We start from the raw sequence: 23,351 nt of genomic DNA, 5'->3' as shown, positions 1-23,351 counted from the left end.
ACACCTAAATGATTACTTTTGCAAGCATTCCCCCTTTAGTGTATCAAGGTATTTAGGTAGCTGAGGTCGAGGATTTTGCGTATATCATTTGCCCAACCTTACTTAAAGCCATAATCACTTCATTACTCAATAACTGAAGGGTTTTTTCAATAAAAAAATATTTGACAATGATGTCACAGAAACATCAATTTTTCAGCTGAAGCAATTCCTATTAAATGATGTTATTATTAAAAATTGTGCTGTTTTTTTAATTCAGATAATTTTTTTTCTAACTTGAACAAAACTTTGCTCCGAAAGATGTTTAATTCTTACAACAATATGGTTCAGGAAGAGTTCACCTATTGCTTTTTATTAACGTGGAATTCAGGGAGCGATCACCTTCTTCCTTCTTGCATTCCATTGGATTTTTGTATTTTGTTGCTTTATTAAATTCCTCACTTGCATGTGCTGTATGTGCTTTCCCAACAGGTGTGTGGCAAAACATTGCCCTGTGGTTATCATGCCTGTGAACAGATTTGTCATGCTGGCTCTTGTGGGAAGTGTCCCCGATCTGGCAAAAGGAGTTGTCCATGTGGAAAATCAAGTAAGAATGGTTTCTTTTCTGCCCATCTAGCATGCATCCAGTTCACCAATATAGCTAAGCTTCCTAAAATCTAAATTGCATTCAAATACAAGTTAAAGTAATACAATAGCAGACTTTTGTTAAATTTAAAGTTTGCCCAGAATGAGGTTAGACACAAGACTTGCCTAGCTTAATTAAATTGGGCCCTTTATATAAAAACTGTAACTCCTTTTCTTGACATAAAGCCTTATTTTTATGAAACAACAGACACAAAAATGTAGCTTTCATTTTTCAGTTGTGTATAATAAATGACAGAAGCTTTGCTGTTTCATTTTGACTTAGAATTTTCTTTACCGTGTACGGAGGATGTGCCTACATGTGGAGACAGTTGTGACAAAGCTCTTGACTGTGGGATTCATAGATGTTCCCAGCGCTGCCACCGAGGTCCCTGTGAAATCTGTAGACAGGTTAGCATTTCTCTTCCAGTTCAGTCACATGTTTTTGAATAGCTTTTCATTATTTCAGGACTTCTGAAGGACTTTATCTCCAATGAGCTTCCTTGAGGCAGAGAAAACAAAGATATGTTTCTTCTTTTAGCTGTCCTCTCCCTCTCTGAGCTCAGGAAACATGCTGTCTGCACTGCTTTGCGTCCTCAACCAAAAGAATAAGCTACCACAACCCCTAGCTTCTGTCCTTCAAATCTGGGGAATAAAGTTCCTGTTTTGGCTTCTTACCTTGGATTTATGTGTGGGAACACGCTTAAATGTGGCCTGTTGTTATCTGCTTTTTGTTGTGAGGATTCAAAATATCCTTGTCTTCAGCAATCCCATTGAAGAGTGTCCTTCAGAATAAGCTTAATGATTGTAACAATCAAGGCAGGAAAGGTAAACTTTCCCAGAGTCTGTCATCCACTTGGATATTTCTAAGAGGACATTGCGAGATTCCAGGTTCTGCAGGCCCACGGGTAGCTGCTGCCCCTAATTTCAACCTGTGCTAGCTCCTCTACCTCTTAAGTTTCCTTTTTCTGATGGTATAGGCTTGTTTCTCCATCACTTTTGACTGCTACTTGCTTGAAAATGCATATTCTAAACTACAGTTTCTTCCTCTTCTGAAAATGGTGGCCTTCCCAACAATCTCATGCTTCTTTCCTCCTGCATTTTCTAGTTCATACAAACAGATGAGAAGGTAAACAGTTTTCCTGAGGTCAGGTCAAATTAAGTTGTTGTTTCTATGAGGATGTGCCCCATCTTTTTGATTCTAGTTATTCCTATTACCATGAAGGGGCCTGTACAGAAGCTCTAGCCTGTGAAATAGTTCCTTTCCGGCCTCTTGTCACACAACATGCTAGACTCTTCTGTGCAGCTTAATTTCCACCATTGAATTCTTTTGTATGCTACTTTCCTCCCTCCTGAATTCTAATCTGTGATGAGTTCCATGCATTTTTTGCTATCAGTGATGTGCCTCAATTTTAACATGCTGAACATACAACTCCTAGCTTTAGTTTTCTTCCATTTGTATCTTTAACAGGAAGTTGAAAAGCAGTGCCGCTGTGGAAAGCATACGAAGCAGATGCCCTGCCATAAGCCATACCTTTGTGAAACAAAGTGTGCCAAAATCCGTGACTGTCAAAAACACCAGTGCAAGAGGAAGGTGAGTAGGTATTGAGGATGCATCACACCATCCTTTTGTAGCTAGAGTCATTTGGAAAAGTTTGGTTCAACTTCCAAAAATGTTTCTGTTTCTGAGACACAGCCTGTAAGCATGTGGGGCAGCTGAGAAAACCACAGCAGTTTTCAGCTTGCAGTGGCCTGGCTTGCACATCATGCTAAGCGCAAACTATGGCTTAGTGGGACCAGGCAAACATACTGGCTCAAGAGAGGAGCTTGCACCAGCTTCATTGCACTGTGTCCTTCATTGCACATTGTCCGAACCAGCACTTGTGGTTAAGCTCTCTCCTCCTTAACCATGAGTTGTAGACAGTAACAGACCTTAGCTGTAACTCGTGCTTACGGAGGCTCGAGCGTATAACAACTAGCTCAGGTTCGGACAGCTGCTAAGCCAAACTTTGGCTTAGCTGCCAGGCTGCGTTGAGCTAAAAGAAGTGGGAAGGAGCAAAAGGGTTGTCATCTCCTGCTTGGGAGCACACGTCAAGTCATGGTTTGGCTTAGCATTACATGCGAACGTGGCCTGTGATGGCTGTTTTGCTGTTCTTTTATGGTGGAAAAAGCCCCCACATATATTGGTTTTCTTCATTCTTCTGTATTGCCGTTCTACTCAGAGAAAAAGAAATTGGGTTGTTTAAGAATGGTCTAATTCAAAACTGATGCTCTTACAACACCTACACTGTGAAATACCTGCAGAAGGTGGCAGTAGCGATTCTTATTGGACTAGCTTGTTGGAGCAGTCAGAGAAAACGAATATACTAGTTCTCTGATATGCATGATCTTCCTTCAGGTGGAGATGAAATAGCTTCCAAAGGCTTAAAGGAGCAAGGGCGGGGGGAGAAAAGTAGAAGAGGAGTATGTGCTTTTTTGGTACTGAATGAATTTAGTTGTTCAAAGCCAGTAATCCAATATACAGGAAAAACTTGGAGGGTGAAGGAGTTGGTGCTGGAAAGCTTTATTTGCTGGAGCATTGCTTTTTATATTCCATTTATTCCCACCCCCTTTCCCTGGAGCACTTTCCTTACTCATTTATTTCATTTACAATATTTGTATCCCTCTCCATGATAGTGTTCTCTAGATGGCTCACAAGAAAACATTTAACACTGGTCTCTCATTGGTCCTTAACTCTGTCTTGTCCTTGTTATATTTAAGAGACGTCTTCAATTTTTCCTTTTTTATTTTTTACTCCCAACCTTTTCCAGATGAAACGTTTTATTGAGCTTTGTTAGCCTGTCCCTCCCCATGTCTTTTATGTGTCTGAGATTATATAGGTTTTTGAAGAAGAGCTGTTTTTAGAGGTAGAAAGGAAGCTGATTAAATCAAATGTATTCAAGGTGACATACAAAATATAATTGCAGTTTCATCAAAATCTGATCAAAACCGTGCTAAAACAGGTGCTATAAAAATAATAATAGCAAAGTCTTCATTTGGGGCCAAGAATAGTAACAAATGTGGTGAAACAAGAGAGATTCAGCTGTATATATTGTAGCAATGTGCTTTGTGTTAGGGCCAAACTAAAGAGGTTTTTCAAAAGCAAGCAGGAAGTGACGGCGCTGAGACTGAAAAACCCCTGTGTGAAGGTGCTGTAGGTGCTAGTGAGGTAGAATTGTTGAAGCAGAATAGTAGATCTGCATGTAGACTCTGTGAGGTCTTTTTGGAGTACAATATGTAGTGGTACCTTGGTTCCCAAACTTAATCTGTTCTGGAAGTCTGTTCCAAAACCAAAGCGTTCTAAAACCAAGGCGTGCTTTCCCATATAAAGTAATGCAAGATGGATTAATCCATTCCAGACTTTTAAAAACAACCCCTAAAACAGCAATTTAACATGAATTTTACTATCTAGAGACCATTGATCCATAAAATGAAAGCAATAATCAATGTACTGTACTATAAAATAAGACAGTATTGTAGGTGATAAAAATTAAAATTACTTTTTTTTCTTACATGCTCTGATGATAGTCATTGTTTGGATGGGGGACATTTATTCATTTCTGCAGTCACACAATCAATCAGTAGATGATCTGGGTTCCACACAGTCACAAGCCACAGTCACAAGTCAGTCCCATAAAACGAAGAACAGTCACCGTCAAAATAACGAAAAAGCCACACACAAAAAATAGCAAAAACTAAAGCTCCAAATATCACCTCTGTGTTGCATGGGTGCTCGGGACACAACAGTTGACAGATTCAACAGGAAGTGGAACATGTTCTGCTTCCAGGGCAAAGTTCACAAACCGGAACATCTACTTCCGGGTTCGTAGCCTTCTATTTCCAAATTGTTCATAAACTAAGCTGTTCTAAAACCAAGGTACCACTGTACACAGGTCAAACAAAATGCTTAACAATAATACTTAGCCCAGGGGTCAGCAAACTTTTTCAGCAGGGGGCCGGTCTACTGTCCCTCAGACCTTGTTGGGGGCCAGACTATATTTTGGGGGAAAAAATGAATGAATTCCTAGGCCCCACAAATAACCCAGAGATACATTTTAAATAAAAGGACACGCTGATTCCCGGACCGTCCACGGGGCGGATTTAGAAGGTGATTGGGCTGGATCCGGCCCCTGGGCCTTAGTTTGCCTACCCATGACTTAGCCCTTAGATTGTTGAGATGCTTGACATGAATCACCTTGGTAGCCTAATAATTGCAACACCCTTGTGCCTTAACTCAGTGTTTCCACCATAATGAAGTTATGGAGCTCGTTGAAATAATAGTAGCTCAAAACCATCTAGCTCAGTGTTTCCCAAACTTGGGATTTCAGCTGTTTTCAGACCACGACTCCTATCATCTCTGACTACTGGTGCTGCCAGCTAGGGACAATGGGAATTGTAGTCCAAAAACAGCTGGGAAACACTGACTAGCTAGTTATTAGCCAATGCAAGATTTGGACTATCCAGCTTTATGCTTTTAGCTCCTGTTTGACACCTGCTCTTACTTGGGATTCTCCTATCAGTTTCTTGTCAGAAGATTGTTATCCCTGCTTTAAAATGGACAAACACTTCATCTTGCTGCGTGAAACTGCTGAAATGCTTTAAAATGGCAAAGGGTATTCTGAAGGCGCTTCCTTAAGAAAGGGACATCTCAACATGTTTATTTTTCTTTGACACTTATCATATAAAAAATGAACGGTTATGGTTTTCTTATCCACAGCATAATCCTTTGTGTGCTTACTCATTGGGGCTCACCCCCAGGTAATGCATAGGCTTGCCGCTTTAGCTAAAGTTTCTGTACTTCAAAACACTTGTGTGTGTGTTTCAGTGTTGTTCTGGAAACTGCCCACCGTGTGATCAGGCATGTGGACGAACTTTAGGATGTCGAAATCACAAGTGTCCTTCAGTGTGCCACAGAGGTAAGACTGAGCAGGTAATCTTGCTTGTAGTCTTTCATCCTGAATGGTACTTTAAACTTTACATAGTTGGGTCTTTGTTGGTAATTGTCATAAAAAGGAATATTGTAATCTCTGATTACAGCCAGTAGCTTTAATGTTCAAATCATAGCACGTCTGAACATATATATATATATATATATATATATATATATATATATATATATATATATATATGTGTGTGTGTGTGTGTGTGTGTGTGTGTGTGTGTGTGTGTGTGTGTGTGTGGGGTCAAATCCTAGGACATTAATGTTTTTCCATAAAAATAGAGTGCAATGTGTTGATTAGCACTACTCATGGTGGTAGACATTATACCTTGAATTAAATAATCAGTTGTTACTCTTTGGCTTCTTGAGCACTTGAACTGTTTGGGGCTGAATAAGTTGTCCATCTCTGTCTAGAGTGTGATAAAAATTTCTTTTTCTTTGCTATATATGCTTTATCAGTTGCACCCACTCCACATTTTTCATATTAAGAAAGGATATTCATATTTGTCCCGACATACTCAAATACAAATGTTGAGCCTTTGTGTGGGCAAGGGAAATGTTTGCATCCCTGCAGTGTAATTTCTTTTTTTTTTTTTTTAAATGGCTTCTTATAAATGTCAGAAATCTGATGCTCACTTGTAGAGAAAGGCATTAACTCTTTCAACATTCAAAACGGATTCTGGGAACATAAGTAGCATGTTCTCTGGGTGGAGTTTTTCCACACCGATGCCTCCTGAATTCATAATACCAATGTTAATTTTAATTGTACTAAATGGATAACTTATTATTTGGATCCATGTAATAAATTGCAAAGTAGTTTTGCTGTTGTAGATTGCGTCTAAAAATGTGTTAAGTTTTCCCAAGGTTGGCTGCTTGTATTGCTTGTCTTCCTTGTAGGTAGCTGCTATCCATGTCCCGAGACTGTAGATGTGAAGTGCAATTGCGGCAAAACTGCTCTCAAAGTGCCATGTGGTAGAGAACGTACCACCAAGGCTCCCAAGTGCAAGGAGCCATGCAGGTTAGTATTAAATAACAATCTAATGCAAATAATGTTTTACTCCCTCTGAATATCAGACCACTGTGTGATATCACAAACCGTTTTGAAATTCTCCTAGCTTTCGAAACTAGTGTTGGAAATGGTCTACCGTATTTTTCGCTCCATAAGACGCACCTGACCATAAGACACACCTAGTTTTTTGAGGGGGAAAGGGGGAAAGCCCCCCCCTTTTGAGGATCATTTCAAAGTTGTGCAAATTCTTTTGGAAGAAGAAAAGCCCCATTTGCAAAAGGAGCAGCTCAAAGTTGTGCTGCTGCTTTTGCAAAGGAGAAAAGACCCATTTGCAAAAGGAGCAGCTCAAAGCCCTTTCTGCAGTTTCCAGACAGATAATCTAATCAGCCAGTCACATGTCGCTGGGGAAACCAACAGCCTCCTCTGCAGAAAGGGAGCCAGCCACCTTATCTCTCTCCCCGATCTCTTGCTGATCAGCTGTAAAGCGCCAGCCTTTCAACACCCCCTTCTCTCTTTGTAAAAGAAAAAGCTGGATCTTCTTTTGGTCCCTGGGCAGTTCAGCTCCAGGGACCATGCATTCGCTCCATAAGATGCACAGACATTTCCCCTTACTTTTCAGGAGGAAAAAAGTGCATCTTATGGAGCGAAAAATACGGTAACTCTCTAATGGCCTAATTAGGTCTTTTGACATTACAGTGGTACCTCTGGTTACGTACTTAATTCATTCTGGAGGTCCGTTCTTAACCTGAAACTGTTCTTAACCTGAAGCACCACTTTAGCTAATGGGGCCTCCTGCTGCTGCTGCGCTGCCAGAGCACGATTTCTGTTCTTATCCTGAAGCAAATTCTTAACCTGAAGCGTTATTTTTGGGTTAGCGGAGTATGTAACCTGGAGCGTGATGTCAGGGAACTGTCCCCGATGCAGCGCAAGGTGGTGGAAGGGCTCTCCGTATGTTAGAGAGAGCCCCAGCGCCAACTTGCCAGCAGCTCCTCCTCTGGTAGCGAGAGGAGCGGCGAGATACCCAGCGAGGAGAGGGAGAGTTCACAGGGGAAAGGGAGTAGGGGCTCTGGGAATGCAAGAGAGTCCCAACACTCCCACAGTCCTGAGGGCGATACAGGGGGAATGCAATTTCCATCGCCCCACAGATGTTGTGGGGTGAAAAGAAAGGATGGAAGGCGGGGTTTTCGTATTCCGAAACTCTTTTGTTGGGGTCAGAATTGGAAGGGGCCATTCCCGGATTCTGACACCGCTTGATACAGACATGAACTTTTTAGCTCTGCACTGTGCATAGTTTACACAATAAAATCTTTAAAGGAAACAGCGGAGTTCTGGCTGCTTACTCAAGAGCAACTACCCGAGAACCTTACACATATGTAACCTGAAGCATATGTAACCAGAGGTACCACTGTATTGGCTTCTCAGCAGGTGGAGCTACATTAACACAGTTTAGTGTTTTGAAAGAAGTATGCAGTGAACTATAAGACTGCAACTTGCAACTTTTGAGAGGCATTTCAAAGGCTGGTGTTGCCATAGGATGGTGTTGCTTTGAGTTCCAAATAGCTTTACAAGAGCAGTAGAACTTGAAGCAAGCTTCCCTTAGTATCTTGCAGCACAGCGGGGTGGGCGACGGGGTGTCAAAGTCGGGTTCCTTTGTAGCGGAGAGGGAGCAATTGAATTTAAAGCTTTCGTAATAATATGCTTATTTACAATTACACAGTTTGAGCAGGAAGTGGTATGGTAGCTACACAAATAAGGCTGTTAGTCCCAAAGCTGAATTATTCCCGTAGTAATAGCAGCACCCCTAAAGTTCCAAGGCACCTTATTCATTCCAGCTCTGAAAAACCACCAGCGTAAAGAATCTACGTTGGCTCCCAGTTCGTTTACGAGCACAATTCAAAGTTTTGGTATTGACCTTTAGAGCCCTAGATGGCCTCGGCCTTGTATACCTGGACTGTTTCCTCACTGTGAGACATGAAGCTACAGGGAACCAGGCAGAGAGCCTTCTCAGTAGTGGCGCCCTCCCTGTGGAACACCCTTCCATCAGATGTCAAAGAGATTAGCAACTATTTGACTTTCAGAAGACAACTGAAGGCAGCACTGTTCAGGGAACCTTTTAATGGTTGATGCTTTATTGTGTTTTTAATATTTTGTTGGGAGCCGCCCAGAGTGGCTGGAGCAACCCAGTCAGATGGATGGCATATAAATAATGAAATTATTATGATTATGATTATTTGTCCAAATTCAAGCATTCTCTTGGGGCACAACTTTATGTGGCTAATAGTGTCAACACTACAGCCACACCAAGACTACATAAGAGAACATCCCTATAGCAATAGGGAACACGTCAATTAGAACTGTTTGATGCTAATGTAATCCAAGCTGTCAAAAGCAAGCCCCGAAATGAACTTTATACTGCTTCTGAGAGAGGGCTTTATTAGTATCTGGGAGATGTCATCTTCATAACTGTAGTAAAGACTCAATAAGAGCTACCCTCTCACAGACTTGGCATACATGCATTACAAGTGTATCCTCTGCTGGATGCTCCAGCTCATGTGATTTAATAGAGTGGGCAATCTACCAAGTATGCTTGAATCTGCCCCAACAAATCCTACACTTATTTGAAAATAAGCTTGTAAGTTTAAAGCTTGCTAAATATAACTGTTTTCATATTAAAACAATTGAGAAGCAGTGTGGTTTGTCTGTTGCTTTCTTTTACTTACATTTGTTTTGAGTAAACTGTAGTGAAATACGCTCGCCGTTGCCAGAAGGAGAGCACTTCTTTGCTGGCTGCTGTTTACCACGTAGGCTAGGTTTCACCTAGTTCTTGCTATAGCCTCTGCGGTTCCTTAAGAGTTCATTCTCCTGCTGCTGTTCTGAATGCTACTGCCTCCTAAGCCAGAAATGAGTTATTCTTCTCCCGCTAGAAACGAGTTATTCTCATAGTGAGGTTATTTGATTATGAATGTTACGAAACCGTTTTTTAAAAATTTGGTTCTCTATGGAGATAATATGGATAGTGATATGCTTATATATCTTTTCATTCCATCATGTCTGGAGCATAACACATTTGCAAAAGGGATACACAAAGCAAGCAACTGGCTGTTGTAAACCACTTTAGAGGTCTTTTGTTCTAGTAACCTGATTTGTTAAATAAATGACTATAAACCAGTTTTTTTTAGCAATTATTGACAGTTCCTGTTTTCATTTTAGGCAGCCACCTACCTGCCACCATCCTGCTCGAGAGAAACACAGCTGCCACTTTGGCCCTTGTCCTCCTTGCCGCCAGCCCTGCAAGAAAACCTTTGAGAAGTGTGGTCATTCCTGCCCTGCTCCTTGCCATGATGAAGCACTTGTAAAACAGACTGGTTTGGTGAGAAAACAATGTGATTGCTCCCCGTAGCAATGTCACCACTTTCAGGGAGAAGTGTGCTGATTCCACAGGAATCAGTCAGTTGGTATAGCTATAGCTCAGGGACTGTTAATCTCAGGGCCAGAGGTTCAAGCCCCACTTTGTGCAAAATATTTCCTGCATTGCAGGGGCTTGGACTAGATGATCCTCACGGTCCCTTCCAACTCTATGATTCTGTGATTATCCCCTTCCATATAATCTTTCCACTTGAGATGTTGCTGGAACCCCTCCAAAAGTGACAGCCTGTCAGGGGCTGGACTGAGGAGGAATGATGGGAACCCCCCTCCTTTTCTGAACCTTTCCAAGGGCAGGAGGATGGTATTGATTTAGAACAGTGGTTTGCAGAGGGGCATAGTCAAGAGCGGAAAAACTGGGTGAGGAACAGCTAGAAGATGAAACACCAGGACAGAGACAGCTGGCAGATTCAGTGTCCTTGGACAGCATTCCTTACCCCACTTCGCCTAAGACTAGATGGGCTTTGAGAGTGATAAAACAGAGAGCGCAGAGGCAACAAGCTCAGATTACCAGACATAGGAGTGACGTAGATAAATGGGGATGGAGGGGGGTGAACCTTAACTGGGAGCAATGCCATTTCTGGAGAGATGTGTTCCTTTGTCTCTCGCTGTGATTATTAAAGAAACTAACTGGTAAGAATGCTCCTTTTGTTTGATCTGCTTATTTGCCACCGGGGGAGGGATCTGATTCCCTGAAGCCTGACACAGTCATACTGCTATCATTAAGAATTGGTGATTGGTTTTCACGACTTTAATGGTTGTGGTGCGTTGATTTCTAATAAATATGTTTGTTGAGATTGGGGGTAGGAGTAACCCTAGACCATCTAGGCATGGTTAGCTTTTATAATATGTGCTGTATAACAACATATTTCTTTCATCCCAGCATCAGCCAGCAGGCCCTTGGGAACAGTCAGCTGAGCCTACGTTTATTCAAACAGCATTGCCTTGCCCTCCATGTCAAGTCCCTATTCCAACGTGAGTATGAAAATGTGCTTTGAAATGACATATTTCTATGTGTTCAGGTGGCATGGCCCTGTGCTGTGACTTGCTGTTATCAAAATGCATTTTCTTTAAAGCTGTTTCCAGAGGTAAAGCCAGATCAGTTAAAAAGACTAAACAGTTGGAGATCTGTAGTCTAGTACAGTCATACCTTGGTTTACAAATAGCTTAGTTCTTGAACATTTTAGCTTCCAAATGCCACAAACCAAGAAGTGACTGTTCCGGTTTGCGAACTATTTTTGGAAGCCAAATGAGCTTCCTGCAGCCAATCAGAAGCCGCACTTTGGTTTCTGAATGTTTTGGAAGTCGAACAGACTTCCGGAACGGATTTTGTTCGACTTCCAAGGTACGACTGTACATGTTTGGCTGTGATCTGCAAAATTTGCTCATGGTAGTCCAGCAGAGTTCATGTTAACTTAGTGGAGCTTGCGCAGAAGAACTTTCCAGTGGATTGTGCCTGTTTGAGAGTGCCTAAGTTGTGTGCAAAGTTCAGCATTACTGGACTTTGCCCACAACCTGTGAATTGCATTTGTTGCATATTTATACACACAAAGAATATCTGAGAGTTTTCTATTTACTAAACAACTCGCTTATGTAAGGGTTCTGCTGTGGTTTCTCGCGAGTAAAGAGGCTTGACTCAGGTCCCATATATTTACAGGTTTTATTGTGCAGATATGTACAGTGCAGAGCTCAAAAGTCCATGACCAGCTTAGTCACTTTCAGATCCCGGAAGTGGCACTTTTCCCGAGTGCCCCCAACATAAGAACCTGGGCACCCCCACTCTCCTCCTACCCTCCTTACATTTGACGCCCCTACGTAATTGAGGCGATGGAACTGTCCTGTTGTTGCTCCCTCTTGTCTGTGCCCGCTGAGTGGGTGTTGCGTCTCTGGAGCATCCCCCAGCCCCCTCTCCGCTGGGCTGCTTTCCTGCCTGTCGCTCCCGCTGGACATTCCCCTGCTATCCCCGCGGTGCTGAGGCTCTCTATCCCCTGACAGCCCCTGCTCCGCCCCACTGGGCACTGCCTGTTCCCTGACAGCTTATCTGATAGCTACAATAGGTTTATTTTTATTACGTTTATCGTACTTTTCTTCCGTTATATATCCCAAGGGAGCACACATGTGGTTCCCAGGTGGTCTCTCATCCAGATTCTGAGTAGAGTCGGACCTGCTTAGCTACAGCATCGTGGTGGCCTCCTTTGCCTTCAGACCATACCATGTCAGCCCCACCCACCCACCCTGGCCAATCCTTCATCTGTCTAGGTAGCATGCCAGGGACAAGTATACTAAGTAAATAAATAAGAGTTTCCTAAATTCCTCAGATGTACTTGCACCTGAGGGAGTTGGGAAGAGGAGAGGAAATTACAACACTGGAGCCTGCCACTGTGTAAGGAGTTTGGGTGTGAGAACAGACCCTGTTGTGCTTCCAGTGACATAACTGGGAGCTCGTACTTGGTTATTGAGAGACCACCTTCCAGGGTTTTTTTTTGGGGGGGGAGTGGGGAGCCCAGTTATGAATGTAACTGGGTCAACCATCACTACGTACAATTTACTTAGTACTGTAAAAGCTATTGCTCACTGTTAGAAGAAAACACATCTTTTCTTTCAATTGGCATTCTAACAAATGGCCACATTCTGAAGGCCATACTTGCAGCTTCTAATTGGCCAATGAATTTCAGGCGGTTGATTAATTCAGGGAGTGATATTCAAATTGTTTGGCCTTTTATTTATTTATTTGCTTTATTTTGTTCTTGTGTATTTACAGGCAATGCCTTGGGAAACATGAGGTGAGTCATAAAAACAGTGTAATATTTCAGAGTAAATCTGAAAAATGCATAATTTGGTTTTAATTGGAGGTTTCGAAACGAAGCCTTTGCGTGTAATTGGTTTGCCATGAGGTTCATTTGCTTTCCCCCTTGAAAGCCGCATACTGTTTTGTCATTTGAGATCTGCTGGGATTTCTATCAAGACTGTTGCAAAATTGTTTTAGGAAATTTATAAGAGTGAACTACTTATTAACCTTGATGAAACTTTAAACTTTTGACATCGCGTTTCAAGAAATGTGGAATGCTGGCGAAATGCTCTTCTGTTCCTGTTTACTGGGATGATTTAGGATGAGTTCTGGTTTTATAGCGCTTGCTATTTTATGGCTTTTTCAAAATGTTTGGAAATGTTTAAACGTTCTCTTCTCATGCAGTTTATATTGCTGGCCTGATACGTTCTGTGGCTTTTTGAGGAACATCTGCAAAATATGTTTTGTAAATTGATATTAACTATCACCTACGCTAGTATGGTGCCTAAAATGGAATATGAGAGCTCGAATTGTAAGGCAGGGATGTTATGACTTTCAGCTGAACGTTACACAGCGAGGCCTGTAGTGATCTGAGGGCTTTGTCTGAAGTTCTTTTAACATTTGGTAGCATAAATGAAAACAAGCATGAACACTGTCTTGAATTAAGCAATGGCAATGTATTTCTATGGGAAGTTACAAAACAATGAAGATCTGAGTGGATTTATGGTTTTTTGTGCAGAGGAGAAGTGACTTGACAATCCAGGCACAACAAATCCACTAGAATTTTTTTTTGGGGGGGGGGGGAATCTATACTTTTTCATTGTTAAACGTAGAGATGGTGTCAAGTTTGAACCACGACTTACTCTGATGTGGTGATAGCTACTGAAGCCTAAAAATGTGTGTACATAAATGAAATTTGTTGAGGCAACTTTATAAAAGTGCAACTAATTTTTTAAATATATTTTGTTAACTTAATTTTTTTCAGTGATTAACATAAAAATGGTTAGAGTACAATATACACTGTAAAAGAAAAACTAACAGTATAAAACCAATTTCAGCAGTAAAATTAAATGTAAAAGGTAAAGGGACCCCTGACCATTAGGGCCAGTCATGTCCGACTCTGGGGTTGCGGCGCTCATCTCGCGTTACTGGCCGAGGGCGCCGGTGTACAGCTTCCGGGTCATGAAAATTAAATATAAGCAGGTCTTAACTTTAAAAAGCCAAAACCTCAGAATGGTTGAGCTAACAATGAAAATCTGGTCCCTTTTTGAAATGCATTTATGTGATGAGGATGAGATTGACAGGCTTTTGTTCTGGTGAAGTTGTCGTTATTGGCTTCTGCACAATGCAATTTGTGCAAGCCAGGGAAGCTAGCCTATATGAATGTAAGATCGAGTTTCAGCTAAACCACAGTTGTGATAAAAAAGTGAAGACTTCACTAAAACATTGTCGTATATCCTCCTGCCTAATGTAGCTTTCCTGTTCAGGGTTCCAGCCAGGTATTTCCTCTGATCAGGACATCCCACTCCTCTCTCACCCTGATTAATCACATGATTAATGGATTGTGTAAGGGTGGTTGTTTCGTTCTTCTCTCTCCCCCCCACCATATCCCCCCTAAAAATGTGTGTGTTGTGTTTGTGCAAGCCTTAAGGTTCTTTCCAAGCATGCTGATATTCCCCTTTTGTTTTTCAGTTGCCTGATTTGGGCCACAGTGCCGGCAGCTCTCTCAACCTCAATTAGTTGTTAGGAGGAGTGATTTATTAGACTTCCAAGTAGTCCAATGTAACACAAAATGAATTTAAGTGAACTCTTAACAGTTATGCACAATTGTACAGTATTTTGAGCAGTGGACCATGTGATTTCAGATGACTTGGGGGAATTTAGATAATTGAAAGTTTATTTAATACCATCTAGTATTGGCTTAGGCCAGGCTTCCTCAAACTCGGCCCTCCAGATGTTTTGAGACTACAATTCACATCATCCCTGACCACTGGTCCTGCTAGCTAGGGATCATGGGAGTTGTAGGCCAAAAACATCTGGAGGGCCGAGGTTGAGGAAGCCTGGCTTAGGCAGTAGATTTCCTCAATCTCTACTGGAAGTGAATTCAGGTATGCCATGTGCCTATAACATCTTCTAAAATCGTGTTAGATCTCATCAGCTAATGTGTAGGACTCAAACAAAACATTTATCCTCTTGTGCTTTGTTCAAGTCATGTAATACTCCATGCTTTGAAATGAATGCCTAGATGGAACAGTCTGAAAGTAATTGACCGGCCACTTAGAAGGCTGGTATTCTAAATGTCACATTAGTGGGTTTGCAAGTGTTGTAAGCTACATTGAGAATACCATTTGTGTACAAGCTCATCTTCAAACAAGTGTGGGTGGATTGATATAGACCTACTAGTCTTGTCATATTACCCCATTCATGTCGAGAAAGTCAAGGTAGCTGTTTTGACTCAAGAGACAGATGTCAAAATCTGTGTTAGGGCAATGTGTTTATTAGGCAGACAATATAATGTAAACTTCCAAGTTCTCCAGAATTTTTCATCGGGATAGATGGTAAACAGACTGAGACGAGGGAGGAAAAAGTTGGCTGTTGATGGAGTCTGCATCTGAAAATAGTCTTAAAATGGACTATGGGAGGAGGCGGCAGGTATTCATATGAGGCTCTGTTAGGTATAAGGCAGGGTTCAGGTTGCACTTGTGGGTGCTGGGAGGAAGGAACATCCATCCATATTAGAGAATATAATACTCAGATCTGTCTCCACCCTTAGGTGAAACTTACAGCTTTCTTATTCCTATTTTTCTCCTACCAAAGAACCTGTGTGTTTCACTTGACTCGAGCTATCTTGATGCCATTTTAACTGCAACAGTGTCTTCATATGGATGCCATGAATACTAACAGTAACATTTGATTCAATGCATTTTGATTACATAATTATGATTCTTTATGGGTCACTTTGCTATCACATTGAAATTACTATCAAATTCTAATGTTCTGTAAATGCGTATGATTGATTTCCCTTTTTTGCATAAATTGCACCTCTTAGGATGCTGGTTTATAATGCCTTCATTTTCCGGTTTCTAAGAATGCAAAGGAAGCATACCAATTTTAATTATCAGCCTATAAGCCAGTAATGAAATTACCAAATCATAAATACTGCCAGAGGGGATGCTTTGCTTCCATGGTGATTGCTTTTAATTTTGATTTGGTCAAAAACCCAATTTCTCATAGATGTATAATAATGTGCATATCAACTTACTGGGGTTTGAGAAACTTATTTTCTAAATTTATACTTTAAAAAATGCAGATTTTAAAAAAAGCCCTTCTTGGTACAAGGGAAATGAGTTGTATATTTCTTAGCTAGATAGCCTCAGACTACTTTCTTGTTCAATGTTGCTTACATTTCTTGGCACAGAGTGTGGCCTTTCATTTTTATTCCAGACTTCAGCAAGAAACTTCATGTTTTTTTAATTACTTTTCTATTACACAAACATACAAACAAGAAGGAGAAGACATAACATGCAGTGCAGACCATATTGGCAATTCCAATGTTTTGAAAAAGTTTAACATCAAATACATAGCTGTGGTTGACTCATCTCTGTGTCAGTTATTCCAGTGTAAATATAGAGATACATAAGGGAATCTGGGAACTTTTATAAAATCGGGTGAAGCTTGCACAGCCTTGAAATGACTTAATTATATTCTAGATCGTGATTTACAGCTAATTTGTCACTAGAGCCAAGTAATGCTAAACTGCTACCTCTGTATTCATTACTTTGCACATTCTTCTTTTGTCTTTTGGTTCTGTTACAATCCTTCTCCATAAGTGTGTGATCCTTATAACTTTTTCACCGCCATCTTGATTGCTGCCTTTATCTCCCCCCTCCTCTCTCTCTCCTACTAAGACTTAAAATTAGCATTCGTCTGGATAATAGCAGCAAGCTTATTTTGTATCTTCTGATTTCTCATCTCCATCCTCTTACATCTGTTCTACCTTCTGTTGTTCATCTTCCTTGTTCTGGTCATGATTTTGATGTGTTTCCTTTTGCTGCTCCCTCTTTTCCATTGCTTGTCTTTTCCTCCAGTGAGTTCACAGTTTCAAGACATTACATTGCTTCTTCCCTGCTTCTGTTTTGCTGTGACATCACCAGTATTTCAAGCAGGGATAACCAACATGGTGCCTTCCAGATGTCACTGAATTCCAACTCTCACCAGCCCCAGCCAGCATGACCGATATTCAAGGATGGTGAGAGTTGTAGTCTTTATGCACAAATAGGTGCCAAAACTATAGCCACCCTTGTCCATTTCAAACAACAAAAAGGCTACACTTCAGTAACATGCTATCTAGTTTGCATAAATTATTCCCCATTCCTTAACACTTGTGTTGTAATATCATGCTGCACTGCCATTAACTCCACATTTTTTCAGAACAATTTGCTGGCACAGTAAATTTCAGTGTTGGGCTGTAAACATTCCAGTAGAAGTCATTTTTTATACTGCTTTCTCATTATAATAGGATTATTCTTGCTATCCTGCTGCTTATATAGAGCCAGGCTTTTTGTTCATTAGCTGAAAAGCTATTCTGAGTGATGTTTTAATTCAAACTTCTGACCATGTTCCAGGATGCTGACTTCAATATGTTGTTGCAGCTGATGTGTGGCTGTTGCAAAAAACAGTACTGTAGTGTTATGTTTCTTCACCTGGTAGCATTTATTAATATTAAATATGTGACGTGTTGCTACTTTCCAGACCTTACAAATGGCCAGTTAAGTGGAGAGGTGTCAGCTGAAGGCCAGAAAAAACCCCAACCACTATTGTCTGTGAAGTTAGCTCTTTATTCAAAGAAACCAAATCAATGCAGGCCTCGTGACCCCAGCAACTCTTCCCCAAAGGTCTTGCCTCAATGAGGCAGTTGCAAGAAATGAAGTTCCCCACCTTCCCACCACTCTCTAAGACTTCTTCCCTGGGTCCTTCCCCAGCAACCTGAGGCTCCTTTGCCTTGCTTCTCTTTGCTCCACTCTCCTCATGGGAGACCAGGGGAGAGCAGCCTGCCTCCATTCTGCCTCCTGACCCCCCCTCCTTTCTAGCCCCCACCTCTGATCCAGCCTCTTTCCACTCACTAAACCCTGTTCCCTCTTCAGCTTCCGACACTTTCTCCGGTCCTTCTTCTCCCTCTGACCACTCATCATTGTTCCGACATCATTCCCCTGGCTCTGAGTCTTCTTCCCCTGGGGGTTCCCTTGGGGGTTCCTCTGCTGTTGCCTCCCACCACTGCTCTGCATCCAGCCAGTCCATGACAAGAAGGTGCAGGAAAGCTTGCAATGTGACGATGTTCCATTAATAAGCATTATGTCAGGGGTTAGGACACGTCAGTTCCAGGAAACAAAAGTGACTCTCGAGGCCTCTGCCTGGCCCCCAGGGACTCACCCCGAGCCAGACACCTTCTTGAGCCACATCACTTGCACTTGAAGGGATCTTGCACTGTCCATCTAGCACAGGCACCCCCCAACTCAGCCCTCCAGCTGTTTTGGGACTACAACTCCCATCATCCCTAGCTAACGGGACCACTGGTCAGGGATGATGGGAATTGTAGTCCCAAAACAGCTGGAGGGCCAAGTTTGGGGATGCCTGATCTAGCATTTCAAGCTTCTTCTTAAGGAAACCAGGAGCTTAATTTGTATCTCAAGGTAAACCCAAATTTTGGAATGGAAACATGTCTTTTTGAAAAAGTATGCTGGAACTTACTTAGTTTTCTATGGTTCTCTCTCTCTCTCTTTCTCTCTCTCTTGACACAAAGTCCAAGAGTTTCTGACTCCATTTTGTTTTCACCTTCCACTGCCAGTGTCGTTGGCTTATAACAAGCCTAATGTTTGCTGAAAGAGGAACATATAAATTTATATTGGAGGAGGGTGTATTATTTATATGAACGTGGGTCCCCCCCCCCCGCCTGTCTCCTGAAGGAAACATTTTCTACAGTGTTGTTGCTAATTCCCCCCTCCCCCTAAATGGATGTTGGCTGGTTCCTCTGTTTTACCTCTTATCGTCCTTCTGTGAGTTACCTTGATGTTTTGGATTTGTGAAAATGTTTGTTTTTAGCAGAAGTAATAATTTGAAGAAATTGCAGTTAAGCAGAAGATACTGGAACTTCAAAGCATTCCTTACATGCTGTTCTTTCAGGCATGGAAATGGATTTGGTGTTAGAAGCTAACAGCAGAAAGTCTTGCACAGCTCAGTTGCTTGTGCTCTTGGTGGATGTGACTGTACACAATTCTCTGACTAAAAAGCAGATTGTGAGTGGAATTGCAGATGTGGTTTGTAGCAAGCCAGCCATCTAGTTGCAGCTTAATTTATTTTTTTAGCAGGAGAATTTTGTGTAGCTCCTTCCGTGACTTGATTTCTATATTTTACCTCCTTCTTAGACCCCTCTACACTGTACCCCAAACTGGTGCCCTTCCATCGACCCCACACATCATGGCCAATGGTTAAGGATGGTGGCCATTACAGTACAATATCTGGAGGGCACCAGTTTGGGGAAGGTTGAGCTACACGTTCCTGAGACAATGCAATCGATGCTGACCTTCAAGCTTTCTCACCTGTATGTTCCAGGAGCTGTGGTTCAATATCTACTCATGGCTTTTCGGCATGTTTCTTAACACACAAGCTGTGTAAACATGCTCTAAAGTAAAAGCACATGTAGAAGTTTTCAGATGTTCCTGGAACCTTATGGGAGCAAACCCAAAGTTTGTTTCTGCCACATCGCTCAAGGTCTAAGCAAAGTAGATTGAGCATATTGTCCTATTCCAGTGTAGGGCTAAATAAATAAGCTGAAGATTTTCCCCTGGCAAGACCCTACTGTATAGAATGATTTTTTTTTAAGCCACTGTGCCCATCGATTACAGAAGCAGGTATTAATTGAAAAGCCAGAGTGGTGTAATTAGGGTATAAGACTAGGACCAGGGAAATCCAGGTTCAAATACCCACTAAGCCTTGAAACCCACTGGGTTGGGACAATCGCTACTTCTCAGCTTTACCTACCAAAGAAGATAGTTTATGGAATGCTCTTCCCAGAGAGGCTCGCCTGGTGCCTTCATTACATGTATTTAGGCACCAGGCAAAAACATTCATCTTCACCTAGGCCTTTGGCTAATTAAACAATCATTGGCCTTTTAAACTATGTTGTGGGGTGGTGTTTTTGTTTGTCACTATGTTTTTCTGTTTTAGATTGCAAACTACCCTGTGGTATTCGGATAAAGGGAGATAGAAAACGTAATAATAATAATTAATAGCAATGGGGGCATGTATGCTGCCTTGAGCTCCTTGGAGAAAAGACAGGCTATAAGTGCCATGTTTTTGTTGGATTTTTTTTTACAATATAAACTTTTTAAGAATGTAGCTGATAAAAGGCAATGTATACCCAAATATGTACATCTGGAGGATTTTCCTAATTCTGATTGGACTTAACTGCCTGATGCAGAATCATCCCACATTAACAAGTTTCAGTTGTCCCATGGCAAATTGAACTGATGGATGTTGTGTTATCTACTGGATTTTATGGGGTAGTCATTGCTAAGGTTTGTACTAGGGTTGCAATCCTATACACAGTTACCTGGGAGTACCTCCAACTGAACTCAGTTTGACTTACTTCTGAGTAGACAAGTATAAAATTGTATTTTTCCTGTTCAAGCTTATTTTATCATGTATTATTATGGATTTTAAAACCTATAATGCAAACATGTAAGCTGGTGGCATTATTGAAGGGAATATTCTTCCAGAGTTTCAATTGCACAGCTTCCAAGAATACCTTATACCAAAACAAGTTATCAGAGGGCAAACTCTAGAATGTGTATTTCATCATAATCACTGATCTCCAGCAATATATCTGCCACACTTCAGAAAACCTTTGAGGAGTCCAATTATTGTCAGCATTACTTAAATGTCAAGTCAAGTTCACCCCAGTTCCTGTTTGTGCATGTTTCTGTGCTTTTCTTTCTGTCTCAAAAAGAGAGAGAATTATGGATTGTCTGCCTTGTCTGGAATATCTTTAGTTCTGATTTGGATGCTTATCAAAAGCAGAATTGATAAGGAGTTTTCATATGCTGTTTCATACTTCTGTTATGCCCATGTGCACATGGTCAAGTTTTAATTCTTATTTTATGGAAACTGTTGAAAGTTGTCCACAGTGGTCCCCATATAAGTTGTCATCTATCTTTCAGGTGAGTCCATTGGCATGTCATGCTGTGGGACCCTACTCCTGCAAAAGGTTGTGTGGAAGGCTCCTTGACTGCCAGAATCATACTTGCATGAAGGAATGCCATAAAGTTACTGAAACAGATAGTAACAACGATGTCCATAAGGTAAGCTTGACCTTTCTTGCAGCAGAGCAAAAACACCTTGCTCTCAGGTGCTGCAAAAACCAGCTCAGATGCTTCTAGATGTTTTTGGTGTTTGGTTCAATTAGGTTTGACTGTCCATATATAAATGGCAAGGGGTGTGTGTGAGAGAGCACATGGTTGTACACTAAATGCCCATTCTTCAGTGGATTGTGGAGTCTTGTGGAGTTAAAATTTTATCCAGAAATAATACGTAACAGTCTTGCATGGTTTCTGTTCTTCATGGAAGTTCCTTGTTGGAATTTTAATAGTTTGAGTCAGCTGATAATGCCAAGCAAAATATATGCAATGGAAAGCAATAGCACTTCATATTACCATTGTGACAATAATTTCTTATACCATTATTGCTCTACTTTTTAAACTATTGACCAGAGAGATGTCAGGTATCCACCACAACCCACAAGACCTCTTTCCTCGGCAACAATTGCCAGTTCAGACTTCATCAGTGTACACATGAAGTCAGTTTTTAAAAAAATATTGGAAGCCCTTTTTGTTCATTATAAAGATAAAAAAGGATATGACTTCATTCTTCTTCTAATATTTTATCATTATTTAGCTTCTTACAGTTTAAACTACAAATACTGAAACAAAATAAACATCAAATTAAAAGAACAATACAGCACAATTTTCCAAGTTTCTGGTACCCATTTTTGTTTTTATTACTGATCTGGTATTGATTTAGATCATCTTTGTTTCATGTAATATTTATAAATATGTGTACAGTATAGAAAACTAAAGCAACAACGTTTTACCTCTGAGTCTTTGGCAGTCTTCACAAAGTGAAATAAAAGAAAAGCCATATATTTTCAGAATCATTTGTTTCATTTGTAGCCTTTGACATCTGCATTCTTTTACCTAATAATCAAATTTTTTACTATAGCTTGTGGTTAGTAAAGAGAGTGAAACCACAACCCCAGGTTTGGGCAAAACACTATGACAAACTTTGGCTTACCTCAGCGTGGTGTGGGAATGAAAAGGACCAGGGGGGAGCAAAGTGGCTGTGAGCTCCCCTCCAGGAGCCCACACATTCACGTGGTCCCAGTAAACCATCGTTTGTCTTAATGTGACATATGAGCCAGGTCAGTCACTGTCTTTCAGCCTGACCTTATCTCATAGGGTTGTTATGAAGATAATATGAGAGGGGAGAATCAATTGCACCTCCCTGAGAGACTTGGAGGAAAGGTAGGAATGATGTAAAAATAAATCAACTATAATCTTGTTGGAATAAACTAGTTGGCAAAAACCAGTGCAGTGAGAGAACTGGCTGGAAGCACGCTGCTTGTGACCTGAGTTCTGGTGGCAAAAATAATGGGAAAATTTAGGTGATTGGCTATGGGAGGTTTTTGGAATGGCAAAATCATTCTACAGATTCCTTGGAAAAAATGATTTGGAAAGGTATGCTTACCAGATTCTTTTTTAAAAATATTTTTCAAGTAAAGTAACCATGTAATTGACCGTGTTAGTTTCTTAGGCTAAAACATGCTCCACACTTGTTGCCTGACCACTTATCCAAGTCTGTATTGGATACTTATTTTGTCGTGTTACGGTACTAAGATACAACAAGTTCATGGACATTTAAAGAAAATAATGTGTATTTATTTATTGTGTTAAAATAGGAATAACCGAAGAAAAAAAATGCAAGGTAGCATGTGCCTTCCTATGCTTTTACTAATGGACTGATGATTTAAGTTTCATGAGGGTTTTTGCTTCATATTTATTTACTTCAAAATTAGTTTTGAGCAAAAGTAGTGCTGAATAACAGTGTGTGAAATTGTTAAGAATTGTGTTCAGGTGAAGATTGCTGGGGAGAGGGGGGGGTACACAGGACTTTGGCAAACCCACCTAATAGAATGAATGCTGGCAAGCAACTTCACTTCCTTTATGTGTGTGTGACTCTAAATAACTGTCATTCCCTAATGAGGTTTTTTTTTTAATTGAACCACTTGTGGAAACAGACTTGTTTCCTGGACACTGTGCTAAAGGAGACTAAAATCTCTTAAGTAAATTGCCCCATTGAAATAATGTTCAACCTAGTTACAGTGGATACAAATAAAGATATTTAACCTTTAAAGATTGTCCTCTTATCTGTGGTGAGGAATATGCAGCCATTCCTCTGACATGCTCCATTTCAGCTGTTTGTAG

At 41.0% G+C, this 23,351-nt stretch overlaps 1 protein-coding gene across 2 annotated transcripts in view; it reads left to right on the top strand.

Moving 5' to 3' along the window:
- NFXL1 (nuclear transcription factor, X-box binding like 1) overlaps positions 1-23,351 on the top strand; it is a 55,368-nt gene that overhangs the window by 10,961 nt on the left and 21,056 nt on the right. For both annotated transcript variants that reach the window (XM_033159809.1, XM_033159810.1), the window contains 9 exons: positions 469-583; positions 905-1,029; positions 2,090-2,212; positions 5,483-5,573; positions 6,494-6,614; positions 9,816-9,975; positions 10,912-11,003; positions 12,790-12,811; positions 21,033-21,173. In XM_033159809.1, coding sequence (XP_033015700.1) covers positions 469-583; positions 905-1,029; positions 2,090-2,212; positions 5,483-5,573; positions 6,494-6,614; positions 9,816-9,975; positions 10,912-11,003; positions 12,790-12,811; positions 21,033-21,173 — 990 coding nt within the window. The remainder of the gene's footprint in view (positions 1-468; positions 584-904; positions 1,030-2,089; positions 2,213-5,482; positions 5,574-6,493; positions 6,615-9,815; positions 9,976-10,911; positions 11,004-12,789; positions 12,812-21,032; positions 21,174-23,351) is intronic.

This window comes from Lacerta agilis, chromosome 9 (genome assembly GCF_009819535.1).
Source record: "Lacerta agilis isolate rLacAgi1 chromosome 9, rLacAgi1.pri, whole genome shotgun sequence".
Taxonomy (NCBI): Eukaryota; Metazoa; Chordata; class Lepidosauria; order Squamata; family Lacertidae; genus Lacerta; species Lacerta agilis.
The sequence above is the reverse complement of the archived record's forward strand: the minus strand, read 5'-3'. Positions and strand labels throughout refer to the sequence as shown.